This window comes from Salmo salar, chromosome 15 (assembly GCF_965601325.2).
Source record: "Salmo salar chromosome 15, fSalSal1, whole genome shotgun sequence".
NCBI lineage: Eukaryota > Metazoa > Chordata > Actinopteri > Salmoniformes > Salmonidae > Salmo > Salmo salar.
In genome coordinates this window covers 60,969,039-60,993,030 of record NC_138305.1, presented here as the reverse complement: position 1 = coordinate 60,993,030, position 23,992 = coordinate 60,969,039, and the positions used below count along the sequence as shown (strand labels likewise).

General features: G+C 41.3%; 1 protein-coding gene across 1 annotated transcript in view; it reads left to right on the top strand.

Moving 5' to 3' along the window:
* Positions 1-4,056: 4,056 nt before the first annotated feature.
* The window catches only part of LOC106571757 (uncharacterized), a 96,388-nt gene continuing 76,452 nt past the window's right edge, over positions 4,057-23,992 (top strand). Inside the window, exon 1 of the mRNA XM_014145182.3 lies at positions 4,057-4,373. Within this exon, the coding sequence (XP_014000657.3) occupies positions 4,257-4,373 (117 nt within the window). The 5' untranslated portion in view covers positions 4,057-4,256. The remainder of the gene's footprint in view (positions 4,374-23,992) is intronic.

Genomic DNA, 23,992 nt, shown 5'->3' with positions numbered 1-23,992 from the left:
CAGATTCCCGGTCGGAATATTATCGCTTTTTTACGAGAAAAATTGCATAAAAATTGATTTTAAACAGCGGTTGACATGCTTCGAAGTACGGTAATGGAATATTTAGATTTTTTTTGTCACGAATTGCGCCATGCTCGTGACCCTTATTTACACTTCGGATAGTGTCTTGAACGCACGAACAAAACGCCGCTATTTGGATATAACGATGGATTATTTTGGACCAAACCAACATTTGTTATTGAAGTAGCAGTCCTGGGAGTGCATTCTGACGAAGAACATCAAAGGTAATCAAACTTTTGAAATAGTAAATCGGAGTTTGGTCAGGGCTAAACTTGGTGGGTGTCTAAATAGCTAGCCGTGATGGCTGGGCTATGTACTCAGAACATTGCAAAATGTGGTTTCACCGAAAAGCTATTTTAAAATCGGACACCTCGATTGCACAAAGGAGTTCTGTATCTATAATTCTTAAAATAATTGTTGTGTTTTTTGTGAACGTTTATCGTGAGTAATTTAGTAAATTCACCGGAGGTTTGCTAGTTCTGAACGTCACATGCTAATGTAAAAAGCTGGTTTTTGATATAAATATGAACTTGATTGAACAAAACATGCATGTATTGTATAACATAATGTCCTAGGTGTGTCATCTGATGAAGATCATCAAAGGTTAGTGCTGCATTTAGCTGTCTTCTGGGTTTTTGTGACATTATATGCTAGCTTGAAAAATGGGTGTCTGATTATTTCTGGCTGGGTACTCTGCTGACATAATCTAATGTTTTGCTTTCGTTGTAAAGCCTTTTTGAAATCGGACAGTGTGGTTACATTAACGAGAGTCTTGTCTTTAAAATGCTGTAAAATAGTCATATGTTTGAGAAATTGAAGTAATAGCATTTCTAAGATATTTGAAAATCGCGCCACGGGATTACACTGGCTGTTACGTAGGTGGGACGAAACATCTCAAGGATGATCAATGGAAACAGGATGGACCTGAGCTTAATTTCGAGTCTCATAGCAAAGGGTCTGAATTAGGGTCTGTTTTTTATTTTTTATAAATTTGCAAACATTCCTAAAACCTGTTTTTGCTTTGTCATTATGGGTTATTGTGTGTAGATTGATGAGGAATTTTTTTTATTTAATCCACTTCAGAATAAGGCTGTAACGTAACAAAATGTGGAAAAAGTCAAGGGGTCTGAATGCTTTCCGAATGCACTGAATATTTAGCAATAACAAAGAAGAAAAAACATTTCTACAATAATAACGTTAGAAAACCAGAGATTCTCTGAAGCTGACCTTGGGAGTTAGGCTAATTAACACTGCAAGCTCATGCTAGCTGTGATGTCATCAGTCACTCTTAAAGGGACATGCTTTCTTACAGGTAAGTTGATACCGATTGGGGCGCTGGAGATGGGGGGTGTGAGCAGGTGGGTCTGGGCAAGGTTGATGTTGTGGATGTTTGAGTATGTTGTTGTTTATATGTGTATGTTTTGTATTGTTGCAACAAAAATTAAATAACTATAGGATTCAATCGGATTACTTTGATTTCCAGTAGGAACAAAAGTAGTCCTATAGGATTCTGATATAGGTGATACTAAATCCTAACATATATGGTACAATAGGATTACTTTTGATTTCCAATCGGGGGAAAAAGTTATCAAATATGATTCCATTTGGATTCTGATACAGGTGACACAAATAATACTTTAGGACTGCAAGAATCCTATAGGCAGTGGCGACCTTTCATTCAGGGCAGGTGGGGCTTTCCTGTTTTGCATTTTATTTAGGCATTAATACATGTCACATATCAGTTTGCAAACAATGTAAAGAATATATATATAATTGAGTTAATAAAGTAATATTCTTGAGTAAAGCAGCTCCAAAATGCAGGTGTTTCAGCCTAGCTCAGTGTTTTCTGTGGTGGTGGGGCAAGCCAGAAGAAAATATGGGTCAAGGTCGAGCGCTCAAGGTCATTGGCCACAGATAACATTACGTCAAATCACATTATATCTACAGTAGCTTTGATTGGACTGATCATGTCAACATCATACTTTCAAAATCGTAGCTAGCAGTCATCAACATGAATGAAGTCGACAATTTACTGGCAAATCCTTTTTAATCCTTGCATATGAAGAGAAATAATGAAGAGAAATTATAGATAAAACGTATCAGTGCTCATCAGCCATTGGACATAAACATTACACAACAAGTTGGAAATCGCAAATTCAACAATGAATGATTTGGAAGGAATCAGTGTGGCTAACTGCAAGCATTGCAAAGCAACCATTAGCCTGCTATTCAGTGGAGTGGCTGTGTGGTCCCAAGTCTAAGATTAAGGCTCTCTTTAACTATTTTAAAATTATAAACATTCAACATTGGCCATGCAGTCAATGAAACATGATTTGTGCAGCACTCAAAACAACTGTTAACTCGGGAACTGCAAACTTTAGTGAGTTCAAGACAACTGGGAACTAGGGAAAAAATGAGCTATGACTGGGAAAATACGTTTGTGTACGGACAGACGCTGGGAGATGCGAAGCAAGTACAGGGAGTGAATATTTAATAAATAACAGACATGAAACAAAACACGGACAGCTTCTGGACAAGAGAAATATAACATTAATGCTGACACAGGGATCAAACTGAGGAATAGACAAATATACTGAAGAAGAGGCAATCGATAAAGTAATGGAGTTGAGGTGAGTCCAATGAAGCGCTGATGCGCATAATGATGGTGACAGGTGTGCGTAATGATGGGCAGCCTGGCGCCTTCGAACGTAAGAGAGGGGGAGTGGGAGCAGGTGTGACAGTTTGGAACTTTCATCCAACTCGGAATTGTACATTTGGAACTCGGGCCTCTTTTTAGATCTACGACCTGATGATCACTGATGTAATCATGATTCAACTGTTTTTTTCCAGAGTTCCCAGTTGTCTTGAAAGCACCATAAATCCAGAGAATGCCAGACTTTGATGGCAAAGTTTGCCTAAGTAGGGCCGCCATGCCATCTTCCTGTTCAAGTGAGCACAGCACAACAAGGTGAGTCCAAAAATGTATTGTATGCTGCTGCATAAATGATATCATATGCCAAGGGGATGTGTATACTGTAGCTAAGAAAGTAATACTAAGTGTATGTTGTGTAGCCCATGTGCCTCGCTTTAATAATTTGGTCTATTTTCACCACTTAATTTCGACTACTGTTCTGACTTGATGGTGCACATGTAGCCTACAACCTGTTTTTGAGAAATGTAATCATTGAATATGGTAAGAGATTTCATTGTCTGCTTATATGCCCCCTTTATTTATCCTACCATTCTGACTTTGTGTACAGGGAGAACACTGTAAGAACAGCCCATGTTCTGAATTCTGTCGCTGTACATTTCAAAAGTGCTGAACACATAGTTATATTGACTACGTCCGTCCCAGATCGCTCATTAATGTCTTAATTGAAATTACGGATTGCCTCTTATCTGCTTGTCGTCCCCTTATGCCATAGTTTCTACATCTCAATTGTCAGTAGAAACCACATTTGTTTAAGCAAGTCAGCCATATCAGCAATGTTTTTTTAAAAGGCAGTAAATGAGGCTGAATGAACTGTTTCGCTGCCAACAAGGCTCCGCTGATAGCCAGGTGTCGCAGTGGTTAGGTGTTGAGCCTGCTGTTGGGACAGCTTTATGTAGGCCCTAACAGTTTGTGGGCAGTGTTTGTCACCATTATAGTGCAATTCATGCATTGTTTAGTTTTGTGTTGTGTAGTGGCTTTGCTGGCATGCATCCCACATGTTCTTTTTTGCACGACCAAGATGTACATGCCAAAATCGACACTGCCTATAGGATCCAATATGATACTTTTTTATTTCCAATACTTGCAGAAAACTTAGACATAAACAATAAATATGGTACAGTACAACAGGGAAAATAGAATAAAGATGCTCTTCCCCTCTGATCTGAAAACAACGCGCTCTGTGTAGCAGATAGAAAGTCACAGTGACACGATGCTGCTGCCAAATTAAGTGATTATGCAACACTTGCTATTGCACACTGGCTTTGGCCATGTTGTAGGGAGGGGAGGAGCGGGGTCCTAAGAGTTCGCTGCCATTCACGTTTCATCACTTGAGCGCTCGACTACCCCGGATCGGTCCTAGGACGCATTTTAGGCGCGTGGATGCATACTTGCTATCACTGACTACCTTTTTTACTTGTATCGCGTTTGCAGTGGTTTCCGAACGAGCAGGAGCCAAAGAGGTTAAATAAGTGCGGTTTTCGCGATGGGAGCACAGACCTCAGCGCATCGGGACGGGAAGAGCCAAGAGGATGCATCAGCCGAGAATCTGAGATCAGCGGTGAACGCGATTTCGGAGGGAGATAGCGTCGTCGAATCCAAGGTAAAACAATGGTACCCAGTAATGGCCACTTTACAGCTGACAATGTCAATATCTACTACCCTCAGGCTTAGCCTACACCCCAGGTTTATAAACATATTTGAGTTTATTTTGATAAACAAAGTATAAAATATTGGGCATCAATGTTGAATATTTTTGAGAAATCATAAACTCACGATGCTGCGATGCAGTGCCACTTTTTTTCTGCTGAGTAATGCTATGAGGTGCCTGTGGTCGCTGCAGTTAGCTTGTCTGTAGTAGGCTGTAGTAGCGGACTAAACTCTACTCCCGCAGTAATAAAAACGCCAACTGTGGTCTGCCGTGGTCACGATTTACGGCTCAGTACCATGGGCTCACGGCATCAACAGTCCCTGTGTGCGTTTCAACAGCCTATACGCAATATTCCAACATTTATAGATGTTTAAGATACATGGATCTGCTGCTGCTGATGATGATGGAGAATGATAAGAAGAATAAAACAGATGTATTAAACATTTACAATCATATTCACAACACACATGCAGTCATAATACAGGCTGTAATATTTTGTAGCTTGTAATGAATGACACTCCCCAGGTTGATTGACAGCCACTTGTCTTGGTCTTCAGATTTAGCCTCCACATCTAGATAGTTTCCTGCACTTTTTGAAACATATTCAAAGATACCCTAGATAAAATGATGAAAATCATAAGAAAGGTATTGGCCAGTAATAACCTTTTAGCTTTTTGTGTCACATAATAATGCCATGTTTTGATTCCAATGTACTTGTCCAAGCTCATACATGGCTGACTAATTTAACAATTTGCTGGTCCCATGTTAGTATGTAGGGTGCATAACTGCCACATCTATGTTATATTGCGAACAATGAACTATGGATCATGTTGACAACAAGGTTCATATGACTGACACTGATTCTGCTGTGGTGGACAGTGCAGTGCAGTTCCCCAGACTCAGCAGCGCTGGGAAGGCATGTCTCAATTTGCACCATGTGAAAAGAAAAATAACAAGAGCACAGCAAATGTCCAAGGGGGTGCCTTGCTGGTTCTGACTTAAGATCCAGACGCACCGACGCACACACGCGCACACACACCTTAATTTAATTAGGCATAACAATCATTCTTTTACTTTGGCTAGTGTTCTAGAAGCCAGGCGTGGCACAGTGAGTGTCCAACATGATACACTCTGCAGCTGGGAGCTGTGGATAGGCATCAGTGATGTTTTTGTTCTACTGTAAGATAAGAGGAGATAGGCCCACTGACTCCAGATGGGTTATGGATATATTGCTTCTGTGTGAACGCTTCTGTAGGTTATGTGTGAATAATTCAGCTTTAAGAGGACTTCAGTTAATGGCTTGGTACATTTGGCCACCTGCTGTTTTTGAAGCACCATTAAACAAAATGCATTTCTTGACCTTTCAGTAGCCAGAAGTTGAAAAGTCAAGTTGATCTTTATTTTGTTGTATTTTAAAGGTCAACAGCTACATCAAAGAGTATTGAAATATTACCCTTCTATGCTGAACAGCAAATTAATAGTAAATATTAAAGACTTTCAAAGTTCCATTATATTTTGATGAAGCTGTATAGCACAAACTAAGCATTCACTCAAGCTTGTTTTTCTGTGTGCTGTGTTTGCTCCTGATGTCATGGTGTGTAATAGTGAGGGTATTGTGATTTGTGATTTTAGCAAGAACAGAGAAGTAGGCATGTATGTATTGCAGATGACAATATGTACCCCATTGTAGCAGCTTTGTAGGACTATTCAAGCAACTTGCAACTTTGCTACTTCAAATATTTTTGCTTTCTCACCAATCTCAAATTTTAGTAACTTCTTGCATTTTTACCCAACGAAGTTGGAGGGATTGGATACAGGAGCCAGCTTTATGCAATGATGATGAAGGTCATTATTTTGATGGTTTCCCATCTAAAATGTTTCCCATCTGATTGGTTTAATGTCCACCTATCGAACTGGAGAGCATTCTAAACTTGATAAGACCAGGAAGAGATCAACTCCTCACTGAAGTAGCTATGAGTCGCATACACACCTATTCAGTTTCAGCCTGAAGTAAATCAAAAGTTTACAGTTTTTCAGCCCTTTAGTGACGAAACTAACATTGAATGCATGTTTACGGCAGAGTCTTTGTCATTTGGCCTAGGACATTGTCTCTCAGGGCCATCATGTGTTAACTTGTTATGGATAGGGGGCAGTATTTTCACGGCTGGATAAAAAATGTACCCGATTTAATCTGATTATTACTCCTGCCCAGAAACTAGAATATGCATATAATGATTAGCTTTGGATAGAAAACACTCCAAAGTTTCTAAAACTGTTTGAATGGTGTCTGTGAGTATAACAGAACTCATTTGGCAGGCCAAAACCTGAGAAGATTCTGTACAGGAAGTACCCTGTCTGACCATTTCTTGGCCTTCTTGATCATCTCTATCCAAAACAGGGGATCTCTGCTGTAACGTGACATTTTCTAACGCTCCCATAGGCTCTCAGAAGGCGCCAGAACGTTGAATGATGACTTTGCAGGCCATGGCTGAAAAACAGTAGTGCATTTGGATAGTGGTCGATCTGAGAACAATGAGACTGGGGGCGCGTGCACGAGAAGACTATTTTCTGTCTTTGAACGAAAACAACGACTCCCGGTCAGAATATTATCGCTTTTTTACGAGAAAAATCGCATAAAAATTGATTTTAAACAGCGTTTGACATGCTTCGAAGTACGGTAATGGAATATTTGGAATTTTTTGGTCACGAAATGCGCCGGGCACGTCACCCTTCTTTACCCTTCGGATAGTGTCTTGAACACACGAACAAAACGCCGCTATTTGGATATAACTATGGATTATTTGGAACCAAACCAACATTTGTTATTGAAGTAGAAGTCCTGGGAGTGCATTCTGACGAAGAACAGCAAAGGTAATCCAATTTTTCTTATAGTAAATCTGACTTTGGTGAGTACCAAACTTGGTGGGTGTCAAAATAGCTAGCCCGTGATGGCGAGCTATCTACTCAGAATATTGCAAAATGTGCTTTCACCGAAAAGCTATTTTAAAATCGGACACCGCGATTGCATAAAGGAGTTCTGTATCTATAATTCTTAAAATAATTTATGTTTTTTGTGAACGTTTATCGTGAGTAATTTAGTAAATTCACCGGAAGTTTCGGTGGGAAAGCTAGTTCTGAACATCACATGCTAATGTAAAAAGCTGTTTTTTGATATAAATATGAACTTGATTGAACAAAACATGCATGTATTGTATAACATTATGTCCTAGGAGTGTCATCTGATGAAGATCATCAAAGGTTAGTGCTGCATTTAGCTGTGGTTTTGTTTTTTGTGACATTATATGCTAGCTTGAAAAATGGGTGTCTGATTATTTCTGGCTGGGTACTCTGCTGACATAATCTAATGTTTTGCTTTCGCTGTAAAGCCTTTTTGAAATCGGACAGTGTGGTTAGATAAAGGAGAGTCTTGTCTTTAAAATGGTGTAAAATAGTCATATGTTTGAAAAATGGAAGTTTTCGGATTTTCGAGGACTTTGTATTTCGCGCCACGCCCATCATTGGATAATGGAGCAGGTGTTCCGCTAGCGGAACGTCTAGATGTAAGAGGTTAAGAGTTTTGGTCGGGATGCAAATCCAGCCAGCTTTAGATGTTTGCTGTTGTCTTTAAGCCTACCTTATGGTGTGAGGTTTCGCTTACCTCATATGTCATATAATCCAGCCCATCTGACTGAGTAGACCCTCATGACCTGTTATAACATAGGTGTACCATCTTTATGATATTGAAATGTAGGATTGTCACCCAGTGGCAATGAGAAGCTAGACCATCTCAGGGATGGTGGGGATACAGCTCTAACAGATCCACAGATGATGCAATTTCTATTGCACTCCACACTGTCCTTTCCCACCTGGACAAAAGGAACACCTACGTGAGAATAATATTCATTGACTACAGCTCAGCGTTCAACACCATAGTGCCCTCAAAGCTCATCACAAAGCTAAGGATCCTGGGAATAAACACATCCCTCTGCCACTGGATCCTGGACTTCCTGATGGGCCGCCCCCAGGTGGTAAGGGTAGGTAACGACACATCTGCCACGCTGATCCGCAACACTGGAGCCCCTCAAGGGTGCGTGCTCAGTCCCCTCCTGTACTCCCTGTTCACCCATGACTGCATGGCCAGGCACGACTCCAACACCGCCATTAAGTTTGCAGACGACACAACAGTGATAGGCCTGATCACCGACAATGACGAGACAGCCTATAGGGAGGAAGTCAGAGACCTGTCGGGTGGTGCCAGAATAACAATCTATCCCTCAATGTAATCAAGACAGAGGAGATGATTGTGGACTACAGGAAAAGGAGGACCGAGCATGCCCCCATTCTCATCAACGGGGCTGTAGTGGAGAAGGTTGAGAGCCTCAAGTTCCTTGGTGTCCACATCACCAACAAACTAGAATGGTCCAAACACACCAAGACAGTCGTGAAGAGGGCAAGACAAAACCTATTCCCCCTCAGGAGACTGAAATGATTTGGCATGGGTCCTCAGATCCTCAAAAGGTTCTACAGCTGCAACATTGAGAGCATCCTGACTGGTTGCATGGCTGCCTGGTACGGCATCTGCTCGGCTTCCGACCTTAAGACAAATTGCAGACTGTCGGTCACACTTGATATGGCCACACAACTTTTACCATGTAGGTAAAGCATGTAGGTGAGCATGTCATAACATCTCTTTTTTTGAAAGCGTGTTCAAGCAGAGGAGTTGTTGCCTTCATCAACTCGGAAATTAGTGACTAACACGCGCACCCCTTCTACGGGCATGTGGGGAGGGTTCTTGAAATGTAACATCCATCACAATGTAGCAGCTGGAATCCAGCAGCCCATTCTAGCCGTTTCAAAAGGAGGCGTGACAACATCGTGATATTTGATATATGGTTACGCAAGAATAGGCGGGATCCTAAATACTAGTAATGGGGGGTGGAAACGATATTTACTTATCACTATGTTATTTTTGGACGATAGTATATTGATATTTGACTCCTAATATCGATTTGTAAAAAGCCAACTAGCTAATGTAGCTAGTGATAACTACCGCTAGTCGGCACTACTTGCACCAAAACTCGGTTATTTTTCACCCTATAGCTTGTTCTCCATCTTCTTTTTAAATAATGAGCCATCATGTTTTCAGCACTTTTATTTCCCTGACTGATAAAAACATATTTTCTCATGCTCTCTCATCTCTCTGTAGCAGACATATAGTGAGCAATATGTTTGGAATATCAAATTGCAATAAAATCACCGTATCGTATCGCAATACATATAGAATTGTGAGAATCGCAATACATATCGTATCGGCACCTAAGTATTGTGACAATATTGTATCGTGAGGTCGCTGGCAATTCCCAGCCCTACAAAATACATTGTTTTGCTCCTGACACACAATACCTGTGTCAATCAAGAAATGTATGTAGCATGAACATTCCTTACACAGCACCATCCATCCATAAGCACATACATGCATTCATACAAACACTGTTTACACATGCCTGTATCATGCAGTTCACAATAGAGGGCCATTCACTTGCTCTCAGCAGAACACAGTAGCGGGTGATTATAAACATTGACATGGTTAACCTCTATGGGCTAGGCGGGACGAATTCGTCCCACCTACGTAACAGCCAGTCTTATCCAGTGGCGCGATTTTTGAATCGTTTGAAATACTATTACTTCAATTTCTCAAACATATGACTATTTTACAGCTATTTAAAGACAAGACTCTCGTTTATCTAACCACACTGTCCGATTTCAAAAAGGCTTTACAACGAAAGCAAAACATTAGATTATGTCAGGAGAGTGCCCAGCCAGAAATAATCAGACACCCATTTTTCAAGCTAGCATATAATGTCACCAAAAACCCAAACCACAGCTAAATGCAGCACTAACCTTTTATGATCTTCATCAGATGACACACCTAGGACATTATGTTATACAATACATGCATGTCTGTTCAATCAAGTTCATATTTATATCAAAAAACAGCTTTTTACATTAGCATGTGAAGTTCAGAAAAAGCATACCCCCCGCAAACTTCCGGGAAATTTACTAACAGTTTGCTAAATTACTCACGATAAACGTTCACAAAAAGCATAACAATTATTTTAAGAATTATAGATACATTACTCCTCTATGCACTCGATATGTCCGATTTTAAAATAGCTTTTCGGATGAAGCACATTTTGCAATATTCTAAGTACATAGCCCAGCCATCACGGCTAGCTATTTAGACACCCGGCAAGATTAGCCTTCACCATAATCACATTTCCTATAAGAAAAATGTTCTTACCTTTCTTGTTCTTCGTCAGAATGCAGTCCCAGGACTTCTACTTCAATAACAAATGTAGGTTTGGTTCAAAATAATCCATCGTTATATCCGAATAGCGGCGTTTTGTTCGTGCGTTCTAGACACTATCAGAATGGTAATCCACGGTCGTGCGCATGGCGTGACAAAAAATGTCTAAATATTCCATTACCGTACTTCGAAGCATGTCAACCGCTGTTTAAAACCAATTTTTATGCCATTTATCTCGTAGAAAAGCGATAATATTCCGACCGGGAATCTGCAATAAACTAAACAGCCGAATTAAAATACTCCATGGGGGCTAATCGCACACGCGCCTCATTCCATTGTCACCTAATGGGACACTTGAATAAGGCGATAATCTGTTTCAGCCTGAGGCTGCCTCGTCAACCTTCAGGATTTTCCCGCCTTCTGAGAGCCTATTGGAGCCCTGGGAATTGTCACGTTACAGCTAAGATCCTTACTCTTCAATAAACAGATGCAAGACGCACGACTCCTTGTCAAACAGGCCACTTCCTGCATGAAACCTTGTCAGGTTTTTGTCTGCCATAGGAGTTCTGTTATACTCACAGACACCATTCAAACAGTTTTAGAAACTTTAGGGTGTTTTCTATCCAAACCTGAACAATAATATGCATATTCTAGCTTCTGAGTTGGTGTAGGAGGCAGTTAAAAATGGGCACATATTTTTTCCAAAATTATCAATACTGCCCCCTAGCCCAAACAGGTTAATGTTATGTAATGTAATGAGTAGATCGCTTAAAGGCCCATACGTTCTTTTATAATGAGCTTTGGCTGATCTAGCTCCATTATGACTCTTTTTATCCTGTTTAGGACTGAAGGACGGGGCAGGCATAGAGGGATGGGAGTGGGTGAGGAGGGGGGAGGAGGAGAAGAGGGCGTAAAGCCAAATTGAGGAGCCATTGAGGATAGGCTGAGGGAGACAGGCTTGAGTGTGCACCAGCCCAAAACAGCCAGGAAGGAGAGTGTTTTGGGTGGGTGGGGGGACGGCGGGATGAGAGAGGGGGAGAGAGAGAGGTCAGGAGAGAGGTAGAGAGAGACCAAGAGGTGGAGTGAAATGGGGACCTGCCAGGGTGACATAAAGACAGATTAATCGGGTGATTGTTCCTGGTCCCCTTGGTTAAAAGGACCCTGATGACAGCAGGGGTAGAGAGTGAAACGGACTCAGGTAAAGAAAGAGTCTAATGGGGAGATCTAGGCAGCCAGGCCACCCGTGATACAAGTCAGTATTCGACGTCCATCCATGTCTGAACACGTTGGAAAATGACGCGGAAACTGGCCACTAGGGGCAACAGTGAGCGGTGTTACCTTCAAGTAGATTCCATTTTTTGATTGTAGATGGGGTTGGCAGATGAACGTCTAATTCTGACATGAGACTGTGAGAGCTAGTTGGATCGAGGACCTCCTCTCTCATCTGCAGCTATGGGTTAATGGTAGAGTTTGTACTGAGTAGGAGTCTGTAGCTAGGATTCAACAATATAGCATTAACCTATCCAGTCCTGTCAGATCTTTGATCACAAAGGAAAGGCAATGATGAGAGAATGCTATTGAAGACTACTGGGACATGCATGCCTTTGATTCAACCTTTCATTGACTAGGATCATGTTGTAGGAGCCTCACCTGATTATATCATTCAGTTAAACCATATTGGAAGTAGCTTCTGGAGGTTAATCACGTTTATTTATAAAGCCCTTTTTACATCAGCCGATGTCACAAAGTGCTGTACAGAAACCCAGCCTAAAACCCCAAACAGCAAGCAATGCAGATGTAGAAGCACAGTGGCTAGGAAAAACTACCTAGAAAGGCAGGAGCCTAGGAAGAAACCCAGAGAGGACCCCGGCTCAGAGGCGTGGCCAGTCCTCTTCTGGCTGTGCCAGGTGGAGATTATAACAGTACATGGCCAAGATGTTCAAATGTTCATAGATGACCAGCAGGGTCAAATAATAATAATCATAGTGGTTGTAGAGGGTGCAACAGGTCAGCACTTCAGGACAAAATGCCAGTTGGCTTTTCATAGCTGATCATTCAGAGTTAGAGACAACAGGTGCGGTAGAGAGAGAGAGTCGAAAACAGGTCCGGGAAAAGGTAGAACGTCTGGTGAACAGCTCAGGGTTCCATAGCCACAGGCAGAAAAGTTGAAACTGGAGCAGCAGCACGACCAGGTGGACTGGGGACAGCAAGGAGTCATCAGGCCAGGTAGTTCTGAGGCATGGTCCTAGGTCTCAGGTCCTCCGAGAGAAGAGAGCAAGAGCAAGAGAGAGAGAATTAGATGTAGGATATTTAAATTCACACAGGACACCGGATAAGACAGGAGAAATACTCCAGATATACAGTGCCTTGCAAAAGTATTCATCCCCTGTGGCGTTTTTTCCTATTTTGTTGCTTTACAATCTGTAATTTTAAATTGATTTTTATTTGGATTTCATGTAATGGAATTGGGCTAATTCTTTATGAAAGGCAAAAGCAGTTTGGGAAGGGAAATAGAATTGGAATTCCCTTTATCTTATCTGATATTTTTTTCTAATCTTTACAGGAAAATGCCACAGGCACTGCGAAGAATTTAGCCCGTCCGTAAGCAAGACGTCGGTCTCGGCGACATGGCTGGTTTTCCTTTTATAGTCCATGATTGTCTGTTGTCCCTGCCACAAATGTCTCGTGTCTGAGCCGTTGAATTGCGACTCCATTTAGACATATTCATCTTTAAGTAAATCACATACATTTGGTTCCACCTTTGGTCTACAACCAAACTCTAACGTGTAACTGTTGGGATCAACTGAAAACATGCCCTGTATTCCAGCCATGTCTTTAATACATAAAATACATAAAATGCTGGTTGTCCAGTAGATTGGTCAGACCATCGTTGAATAGTAAGAAGCACAGGCACTTCCTGTTTGAGTTTCTTCCTATAGGATGGGAGGAGCAGGATGGAGTCATGGTTAGATTTGCCAAAAGGAGGACGGGGGAGGACCTTGTAAGCATCCCGGAAGTTTGAATAGCAATGTTCGAGAATCTTAGTAGAGCGAGTAGGACAGTCAATATGTTGATTGAATTTCGGCAGCCTAGTCCTCAGATTTGCTTTGTTAACCTCTTGGGGCTAGGTGGGACGCTAGCGTGCCACCCGTGGTGCACTCCATCAACAGCAGGTGCATTTCAAGAGCGGCAAATTTGAATCCAAATAAATGTCAAAATTCAAATTTTTCAAAAATACAACTATGTTACACCATTTGAAAGATAAACATCTCCTTAATCTAACCACGTTTCACGATTTCAAAAAGGTTTTACGGCGAAAGCATAAATTTAGAGTATGTTAGGACAGTACATTTACAAGAGTTGTGTGTAATGTTTTGTCAAGTCAAAGACAGGGTCACCAAAACCATAAAACCAGCTAAAATGATGCACTAACCTTTTACAATCTCCATCAGATGACACTCCTAGGACATTATGTTAGACAATGCATGCATTTTTAGTTCTATCAAGTTCATATTTATATACAAAAACAGCGTTTTACTATGGCATTGATGTTGAGGAAATCGTTTCCCTCCAATAACCGGCAGTCAAGTCAGCGTCAGAAATTAAATAATTAAAATTAGAAAACATTGGTAAAATATTATATTGTCATTTAAAGAATTATAGATTTACATCTCTTGAACGCAATCAACTTGCCAGATTTAAAAATAACCTTACTGGGAAATCACACTTTGCAATAATCTGAGCACTGCGCCCAGAAAAATACGCGTTGCGATACAGACTAGACGTCATGTTGGGGAGATCTAAAATCGAAAATACTATGTAAATAATCCATTACCTTTGATTCTCTTCATCAGATGTCACTTCCAGGTATCACAGGTCCATAACGAATGTAGTTTTGTTCAAAAAAGCTCATCATTTATGTCCAAAAATCTCCGTCTCGTTAGCACATGATGTAAGCCAGCCGGACTTCTCGTCATGAACGAGGGGAAAAAATATATTTCCGTTCGTTCAAACATGTCAAACGTTGTATAGCATAAATCATTAGGGCCTTTTTTAACCAGAACATGAATAATATTCAAGGTGGACGAATGCATACTATTTTATAACGTATTGGAACGAGGGTACCCAACATGAACTAGCGCGCCAGGTGTCTAATGGGACATCACCGTTCCATGGCTCTTGTTCGGTCAGATCTCCCTCCAGAAGACTCAAAACACTTTGTAAAGGCTGGTGACATCTAGTGGAAGCAATAGGAAGTGCCAAAATATTCCTAAACCCCTGTGTTTTTCAATGGGATAGGTTTAAAGTCAATACAACACATCAGGTATCCACTTCCTGTCAGAAAATGTCTCAGGGTTTTGCCTGCCAAATGAGTTCTGTTATACTCACAGACACCATTCAAACAGTTTTGGAAACTTTAGAGTGTTTTCTATCCATATATAATAAGTATATGCATATTCTAGTTACTGGGTAGGATTAGTAACCAGATTAAATCGGGTACATTTTTTTTATCCAGACGTGCAAATGCTGCCCCCTAGACCCAACAGGTTAAAATCACCAGATACAATAAATGCAGCCTCAGGATATGTGGTTTCCAGTTTGCATAAATTCCAGTGAAGTTCTTTGAGGGCCGTTGAGGTTTCGGCAATAAATGGGATGTAACGGCTGTGGCGATGACGGAGGAGAATTCTATTGGGAGATAATATGATCGCCATTCAATTGTGAGGTATTCTAGGTCAGGTGAACAAAATGACTTGAGTTCCTGTATGTTCCTAAAATTACACCATGAGTCGTTAATCATGAAACACAACCCCCCCCCCCCCCCCGCGCACCCTTCTGCTTCCCGGAGAGATATTGATTCCTGTCTAAACGATGTACTGAGAATCCTGCTGGCTTTACTGACTCCTACAGAGTATTAAGAGAGAGCCATGTTTCCATGAAACAAAGTATGTTACAGGCCCTCCAGAACACCTACAGCACCCGATGCCACAGGAAGGCCAAAAAGATCATCAAGGACAACGACCACGCGAGCCACTGCCTGTTCACCCCGCTACCATCCAGAAGCCGAGGTCAGTACAGGTGCATCAAAGCTGGGACCGAGAGACTGAAAAACAGCTTCTGTCTCAAGGCCATCAGACTGTTAAACAGCCATCATTAACAGAGAGGCTGCTGCCTACATACAGACTTGAAATCATTGGCAACTTTAATAAATGGATCACTAGTCACTTTAATAATGCCACTTTAATAATGTTTACATCTTGCATTACTCATGTCATATGTATACACTGTATTTTATACAGTATACACATATACTGTATACTGCTTTGTCATTGCTCATCCATATATTTATATGTATATATTCTTATTCCATCCCTTTACTTAGATTTGTGTATTAGGTAGTTGTTGTGGAATTGTTAGATTACATGTTAGATATTGCTGCACTGTCAGAACTAGAAGCACAAGAATTTTGCTACACTCGCAATAACGTCTGCTAACCATTTGTGTGACCAATACAATTTGATTTGAATAATTAACATTTTCTTAGAAAGCAATCTACCTTTCCACAATTCCTTTACTCATACATAAAGTACTTCAGGAGGTAATAAATGCTTCACAGATTGGGTGTGGAGGATATTTTTTGTGAACGTATTAGAACAGCCATGGTCTTGTTTGTGTTTGGTCCTGTGTACCCGTTGTTTTAGGTTAAAGTGTATGTCATGTGCAAGGAAAGTCTTAACATGATGCGAAACAGCTCCAGGCGTTCCATGCTTTTCTTAACTCTTGTTCTGAGCACCTGAGATTCACTATGAAATCTGACACACGTCAAATCAGTTTTCTTGATCTTTTGATTTTGTGTGAGGATAATGTTCTATACACAGTTTGTTGAGGGCTGATAGCTGTCACCCGCTTCCATTGAAAAACAGTTTGCCCTTCAGCCAATTCTGTTGAATCAAAAGAATTTGCAATAAACAAATCAGATTTCCACAGAAACATGGCTGATGCAAAGATTAAAGGAATGGGGGTACAAGAAATGTCAGATCAGTACTGCCGTTGAGAAAATCCCAAACAATTGAGACATGATCTCTTTCAAGGACTGCCTCTCAAAAATAAGCAGTCTTGCATTCTTACAACAGCCTATTCAAAGTGCTCTGAACAAATTAAGGGAATCGTTCAAACTTTGCCACATTCTAAGATCCGATGACGGTATTGGTAATGTGTTTTCGGACCCTGCCTTGGTCATATTCTCACGGGGCAGAAATCTTAGAGATCAATTGATAAATTCTGATTTACCACCCCAAAATACCCCAGCACAACGTCACCTTGCGCCTCCAGATGGAAAAAACAAGTGTAATGGGTGCACTCAATACAATGGCACTTATAAATGTAGATTCTTCAAACACCCCCAAACAGAGAAACAGATCCCAATCAATGGTGTTATCAGGTGCTCCACTAAGACAGTTATTTATCTTATAACCTGTCCTTGTGGTAAAAATGATGTAAGCAAAACGAAGCGTGAACTGAAAGTAAGAATCTCTGAGCATCTTAGCACCATTAGGTGCAAAAACTTGATGTACCCAATTGGGGACAGTTTTTGGAAGCAAACCACTCTATTTTGTCCCTTCTCTTTATCGGCATCGAACACATCACCCTCCCTAGGAGAGGGGGTGACCTTAACAATTTATTGTTACAACGAGAGGATTGATTAAATCCTAATTGCAATTTTTAGAGGAGATCAATTGGGACATTTCTGCCCACGTCATCAGTGAGACTCTTCTAACGCAGTTCCATAGTTCTGTTGTTTATGGAAGGGTAGTATACAGTTGTAGTGTGTTTGTAGTGTCTCGTTAGTATGGGTGTGTAATTGACTGTGTTTCCTGTGTTTAGTAGGCTTGGGCGGTGTACAGATTGTCATACCAACCTCGAGCCATAACGGGATATTCAGTAATACCGACACTGAACACAAGGGGCACGATTGTAATCTGAAGGTTAGCACTGCTAACAATTACATGTAAAATCCCATAGAGAATGCTAACGAAATGCTAATGAGTTCATTGCAAACATTTGATACAGTCTCTGACGTAAGGTATTTGCAGGACAGACATCCTAGCTCATAATGTTATACAAGTAACAAAAAAAATGCTACTCACAGTTTGCTGCATGCACAATTCATATATTAGACAGCAATTATCTTGATCCAGAAGGGGATTCTCTGCTGTTGACAAGTGAAACTTGGTTTTGAAAGAAGCTAACCACTTAGCTAAATAGTTAACTAGTTGCAACATTTTCAACCCAAATGCAAAACTGCAGAGTATTTAGCACATTTTATAGAGTTAACATATTAGTTACAAGATATCTAGCTGGTAAACATTTAGTTGTGAGTTCCATATCGTAACTAGATCACCTAGATCACCTGGATGCACAACAGTGAGTGTCTCACAAGGCTCTGGTCTCACGTCGTTGTGAGCTTGTAAACAAAAATCACGTGACTGGGGACTACAGGTAAGCTTCATAATGAAAAATTATGACAGTTGAAATGAAAAACGCAATCTTCTTTATCTCCTAACATACTGGTTTTGAATGGCGCTGGAAGAGAATGCTGCCGTTTTACGGGCTCTTAACCTGTTATGGCTAGGGGGCAGTATTTTCACGGCTGGATAAAAAACGTACCCGATTTAATCTGGTTACTACTCCTGCCCAGTAACTAGAATATGCATATAATTATTGGCTTTGGATAGAAAACACTCCAAAGTTTCTAAAACTGTTTGAATGGTGTCTGTGAGTATAACATAACTCAAATGGCAGGTCAAAACCTGAGAGATTCCTTTACAGGAAGTGGCCTGTCTGACCATTTCTTGAACTTCTTTGCCATCTCTATCTTTTACAAAGGATCTCTGCTCTAACGTGACACTTCCTACGTCTTCCATGGGCGCTCAGAGCCCGGGAAAAACCTGAATGTCGTCATCCCAGCCCCAGGCTGAAACACATTATCGCCTTTCTCAAGTGGCCGATCAAGGGACTGTGGGCTTAGGCGCGTGCCCTGGCCGCCCCCGTCTTTGTGATTTTTCCTCTGTTTGCCGAAAAGGAGATTCCCGGGTCGGAATATTATCGCTTTTTTACGAGATAAATTGCATAAAAATAGATTTTAAACAGCGGTTGACATGCTTCGAAGTACGGTAATGGAATATTTAGAATTTTTTTGTCACGAATTGCGCCATGCGCGAGACCCTGATTTACCATTTCGGATAGTGTCTGGGACGCACAAACAAAACGCCGCTATTCGGATATAACGATGGATTATTTTGGACCAAACCAACATTTGTTATTGAAGTAGCAGTCCTGGGAGTGCATTCTGACGAAGACAACAAAAGGTAATCAAACTTTTATAATAGTAAATCTGATTTTGGTGAAGGCTAAACTTGCCGGGTGTCTAAATAGCTAGCCCGTGATGGCTGGGCTATGTACTTAGAATATTGCAAAATGTGCTTTCACCAAAAAGCTATTTTAAAATCGGACATCGAGTGCATAGAGGAGTTCTGTATCTATAATTCTTAAAATAATTGTTATGCTTTTTGTGAACGTTTATCGTGAGTAATTTAGTAAATTGTTAGCAAATTCCCCGGAAGTTTGCGGGGGGTATGCTAGTTCTGAACATCACATGCTAATGTAAAAAGCAGTTTTTTGATATAAATATGAACTTGATTGAACAAAACATGCATGTATTGTATAACATAATGTCCTAGGTGTGTCATCTGATGAAGATCATCAAAGGTTTAGCTGTCTTCTGGGTTTTTGTGACATTATATGCTACCTTGAAAAATGGGTGTCTGATTATTTCTGGCTTGGTACTCTGCTGAAATAATCTAATGTTTTGCTTTCGCTGTAAAGCCTTTTTGAAATCGGACAGTGTGGTTAGATAAAGGAGAGTCTTGTCTTTAAAATGCTGTGAAATAGTCATATGTTTGAAAAATTGAAGTTTTTGTATTTTTGAGGAATTTGTAATTCGCGCCACGCCTATCATTGGATATTGGAGCAGGTGTTCCGCTAGCGGAACGTCTAGATGTAAGAAGTTAACCAATTGTGTGTGTTTTTTTTGCATTATTTGTAACTTATTTTGTACATAATGTTTCTGCCACCATCTCTTATGACCGAAAAGAGCTTCTAGATTTCAGGACAGTGATTACTCACCTCGTGCTGGTTGAAGATAATTTCTTTAACGAGTCGGATGCAAAGGATTTACTTCAGACACCCGACAGGCCCTCATGCCCGTCTACCATCAGTCCTATTAGCCAACGTACAATCATTGGATAACAAAATAGATGAGCTATGATCATGAATATCCTCCCAGCAGGACATTAAAAGCTGTAAGATCTTATGTTTCACCTAGTCATGGCTGAACGATGACTTGGATAAAATACAGCTGGCGGATTTACGCTGCATCGGCAAGATAGAACAGCTAACTCCGGTAAGACAAAGGGTGGCGGTCTGTATATTTGTTAACCAAATCAAATCAATCAAATTTATTTTTATATAGCCCTTCGTACATCAGCTGATATCTCAAAGTGCTGTACAGAAACCCAGCCTAAAACCCCAAACAGCAAGCAAAGCATGTGAAAGAAGAACGGTGGCTAGGAAAAACTCCCTAGGAAAAACTCCCTAGAAAGGCCAAAAACCTAGGAAGAAACCTAGAGAGGAACCAGGCTATGAGGGGTGGCCAGTCCTCTTCTGGCTGTGCAGGGTGGATATTATAACAGAACATGGTCAAGATGTTAAAATGTTAAAATGTTCATAAATGACCAGCATGGTAAAATAATAATAATCATAGTAGTTGTCGAGGGTGCAACAAGCACGTCCGGTGAACAGGTCAGGGTTCCAGGGTTCCAGAGGCAGAACAGTTGAAACTGGAGCAGCAGCACGGCCAGGTGGACTGGGGACAGCAAGGAGTCATCATACCAGGTAGTCCTGAGGCATGGTCCTAGGGCTCAGGTCCTCCGAGAGAAAGACAGAAAGAGAGAGAGAATTAGAGAGAGCATATTTAAATTCACACAGGACACCGGATAAGACAAGAGAAATACTCCAGATGTAACAGACTGACCCTAGCCCCCCGACACATAAACTACTGCAGCATAAATACTGGAGGCTGAGACAGGAGGGATCAGAAGACACTGTGGCCCCATCCGATGATACCCTCGGACAGGGCCAAACAGGCAGGATATAACCCCACCCACTTTGCCAAAGCACAGCCCCCACACCACTAGAGGGATGTCTCCAACCACCAACTTACCGTCCTAAGACAAGGCCGAGTATAGCCCACAACGATCTCCGCCATGGCACAACCCAAGGGGGGGCGCCAACCCAGACAGGAAGACCACGTCAGTGACTCAACCCACTCAAGTGACGCACCCCTCCCATGGACGGCATGGAAGAACACCAGTAAGCCAGTGACTCAGCCCCTGTAAAAGGGTTAGAGGCAGAGAATCCCAGTGGAAAGAGGGGAACCGGCAAGGCAGAGACAGCAAGGGCGGTTCGTTGCTCCAGCCTTTCCGTTCACCTTCACACTCCTGGGCCAGACTATACTTAATCATAGGACCTACTGAAGAGATAAGTCTTCAGTAAAGACTTAAAGGTTGAGACTGAGTCTGCGTCTCTCACATTGGTAGGCAGACCATTCCATAAAAATGGAGCTCTATAGGAGAAAGCCCTACCTCCAGCCGTTTGCTTAGAAATTCTAGGGACAATTAGGAGGCCTGCGTCTTGTGACCGTAGCGTACGTGTAGGTATGTACGGCAGGACCAAATCGGAAAGATAGGTAGGAGCAAGCCCATGTAATGCTTTGTAGGTTAGCAGTACAACCTTGAAATCAGCCCTTGCCTTAACAGGAAGCCAGTGTAGGGAGGCTAGCACTGGAGTAAAATGATCAAATCTTTTGGTTCTAGTCAGGATTCTAGCAGCCGTATTTAGCACTAACTGAAGTTGATTTAGTGCTTTATCCGGGTAGCCGGAAAGTAGAGCATTGCAGTAGTCCAGCCTAGAAGTAACAAAAGCATGGATAAATTTTTCTGCGTCATTTTTGGACAGAAAGTTTCTGATTTTTGCAATGTTACGTAGATGGAAAAAAGCTGTCCTTGAAACAGTCTTGATATGTTCTTCAAAAGAGAGATCAGGGTCCAGAGTAACGCCGAGGTCCTTCACAGTTTTATTTGAGACGACTGTACACCCATCCAGATTAATTGTCAGATTCAACAGAAGATCTCTTTGTTTCTTGGGACCTAGAACAAGCATCTCTGTTTTGTCCGAGTTTAAAAGTAGAAAGTTTGCAGCCATCCACTTCTTTATGTCTGAAACACAGGCTTCTAGCGAGGGCAATTTTGGGGCTTCACCATGTTTCATTGAAATGTACAGCTGTGTGTCGTCCGCATAGCTGTGAAATTTAACATTATGTTTTCGAATGACATCCCCAAGAGATAAAATATATAGTGAAAGCAATAGTGGTCCTAAAACGGAACCTTGATGAACACCGAAATTTACAATTGATTTGTCAGAGGACAAACCATTCACAGAGACAAACTGATATCTTTCCGACAGATAAGATCTAAACCAGGCCAGAACTTGTCCATGTAGACCAATTTGGGTTTCCAATCTCTCCAAAAGAATGTGGTGATCGATGGTATCAAAAGCGGCACTAAGATCTAGGAGCACGAGGACAGATGCAGAGCCTCGGTCTGACGTCATTAAAAGGTCATTTACCACCTTCACAAGTGCAGTCTCAGTGCTATGATGGGGTCTAAAACCAGACTGAAGCGTTTCGTATACATTGTTTGTCTTCAGGAAGGCAGTGAGTTGCTGTGCAACAGCTTTTTCTAAAATTTTTGAGGAATGTAAGATTCGATATAGGCCGATAGTTTTTTATAATTTCTGGATCAAGATTCGGCTTTTTCAAGAGAGGCTTTATTACTGCCACTTTTAGTGAGCTTGGTACACATCCGGTGGATAGAGAGCCGTTTATTATGTTCAACATAGGAGGGCCAAGCATAGGAAGCAGCTCTTTCAGTAGTTTAGTTGGAATAGGGTCCAGTATGCAGCTTGAGGGTTTAGAGGCCATGATTATTTTCATCAATGTGTCAAGAGATATAGTACTAAAACACTTTAGTATCTCCCTTGATCCTAGGTCCTGGCAGAGTTGTGTAGACTCAGGACAATGGAGCTTTGGAGGAATACCCAGATTTAAAGAGGAGTCTGTAATTTGCTTTCTAATGATCATGATCTTTTCCTCAAAGAAGTTCATAAATGTATTACTGCTGAAGTGAAAGCCATCCTCCATTTGCGAAGGCTGCTTTTTAGTTAGCTTTGCGACAGTATCAAAAATAAATTTCGGATTGTTCTTATTTTACTCAATTAAGTTGGAAAAATAGGATGATCGAGCAGCAGTGAGGGCTCTTCGATACTGCACGGTACTGTCTTTCCAAGCTAGTCGGAAGACTTCCAGTTTGGTGTGGCGCCATTTCCGTTCCAATTTTCTGGAAGCTTGCTTCAGAGCTCGTGTATTTTCTGTATACCAGGGAGCTAGTTTCTTATGACAGATGTTTTTAGTTTTTAGGGGTGCAACTGCATCTAGGGTATTGCGCAAGGTTAAATTGAGTTCCTCGGTTAGGTGGTTAACTGATTTTTGTCCTCTGACGTCCTTGGGTAGGCAGAGGCAGTCTGGGAGGGCATCAAGGAATCTTTGGGTTGTCTGAGAATTTATAGCACGACTTTTAATGCTCCTTGGTTGGGGTCTGAGCAGATTATTTGTTGCAATTGCAAACGTAATAAAATGGTGGTCCGATAGTCCAGGATTATGAGAAAAAACATTAAGATCCACAACATTTATTCCATGGGACAAAACTAGGTCCAGAGTATGACTGTGGCAGTGAGTAGGTCCAGAGACATGTTGGACAAAACCCACTGAGTCGATGATGGCTCCGAAAGCCTTTTGGAGTGGGTCTGTGGACTTTTCCATGTGAATGTTAAAGTCACCAAAAATTAGAATATTATCTGCTATGACTACAAGATCCGATAGGAATTCAGGGAACTCAGTGAGGAACACTGCATATGGCCCAGGAGGCCTGTAAACAGTAGCTATAAAAAGTGAGTGAGTAGGCTGCATAGATTTCATGACTAGAAGCTCAAAAGACGAAAACGTCATAGTTTTTTTTTTTGTAAATTGAAATTTGCTATCGTAAATGTTAGCAACACCTCCGCCTTTGCCGGATGCACGGGGGGTATG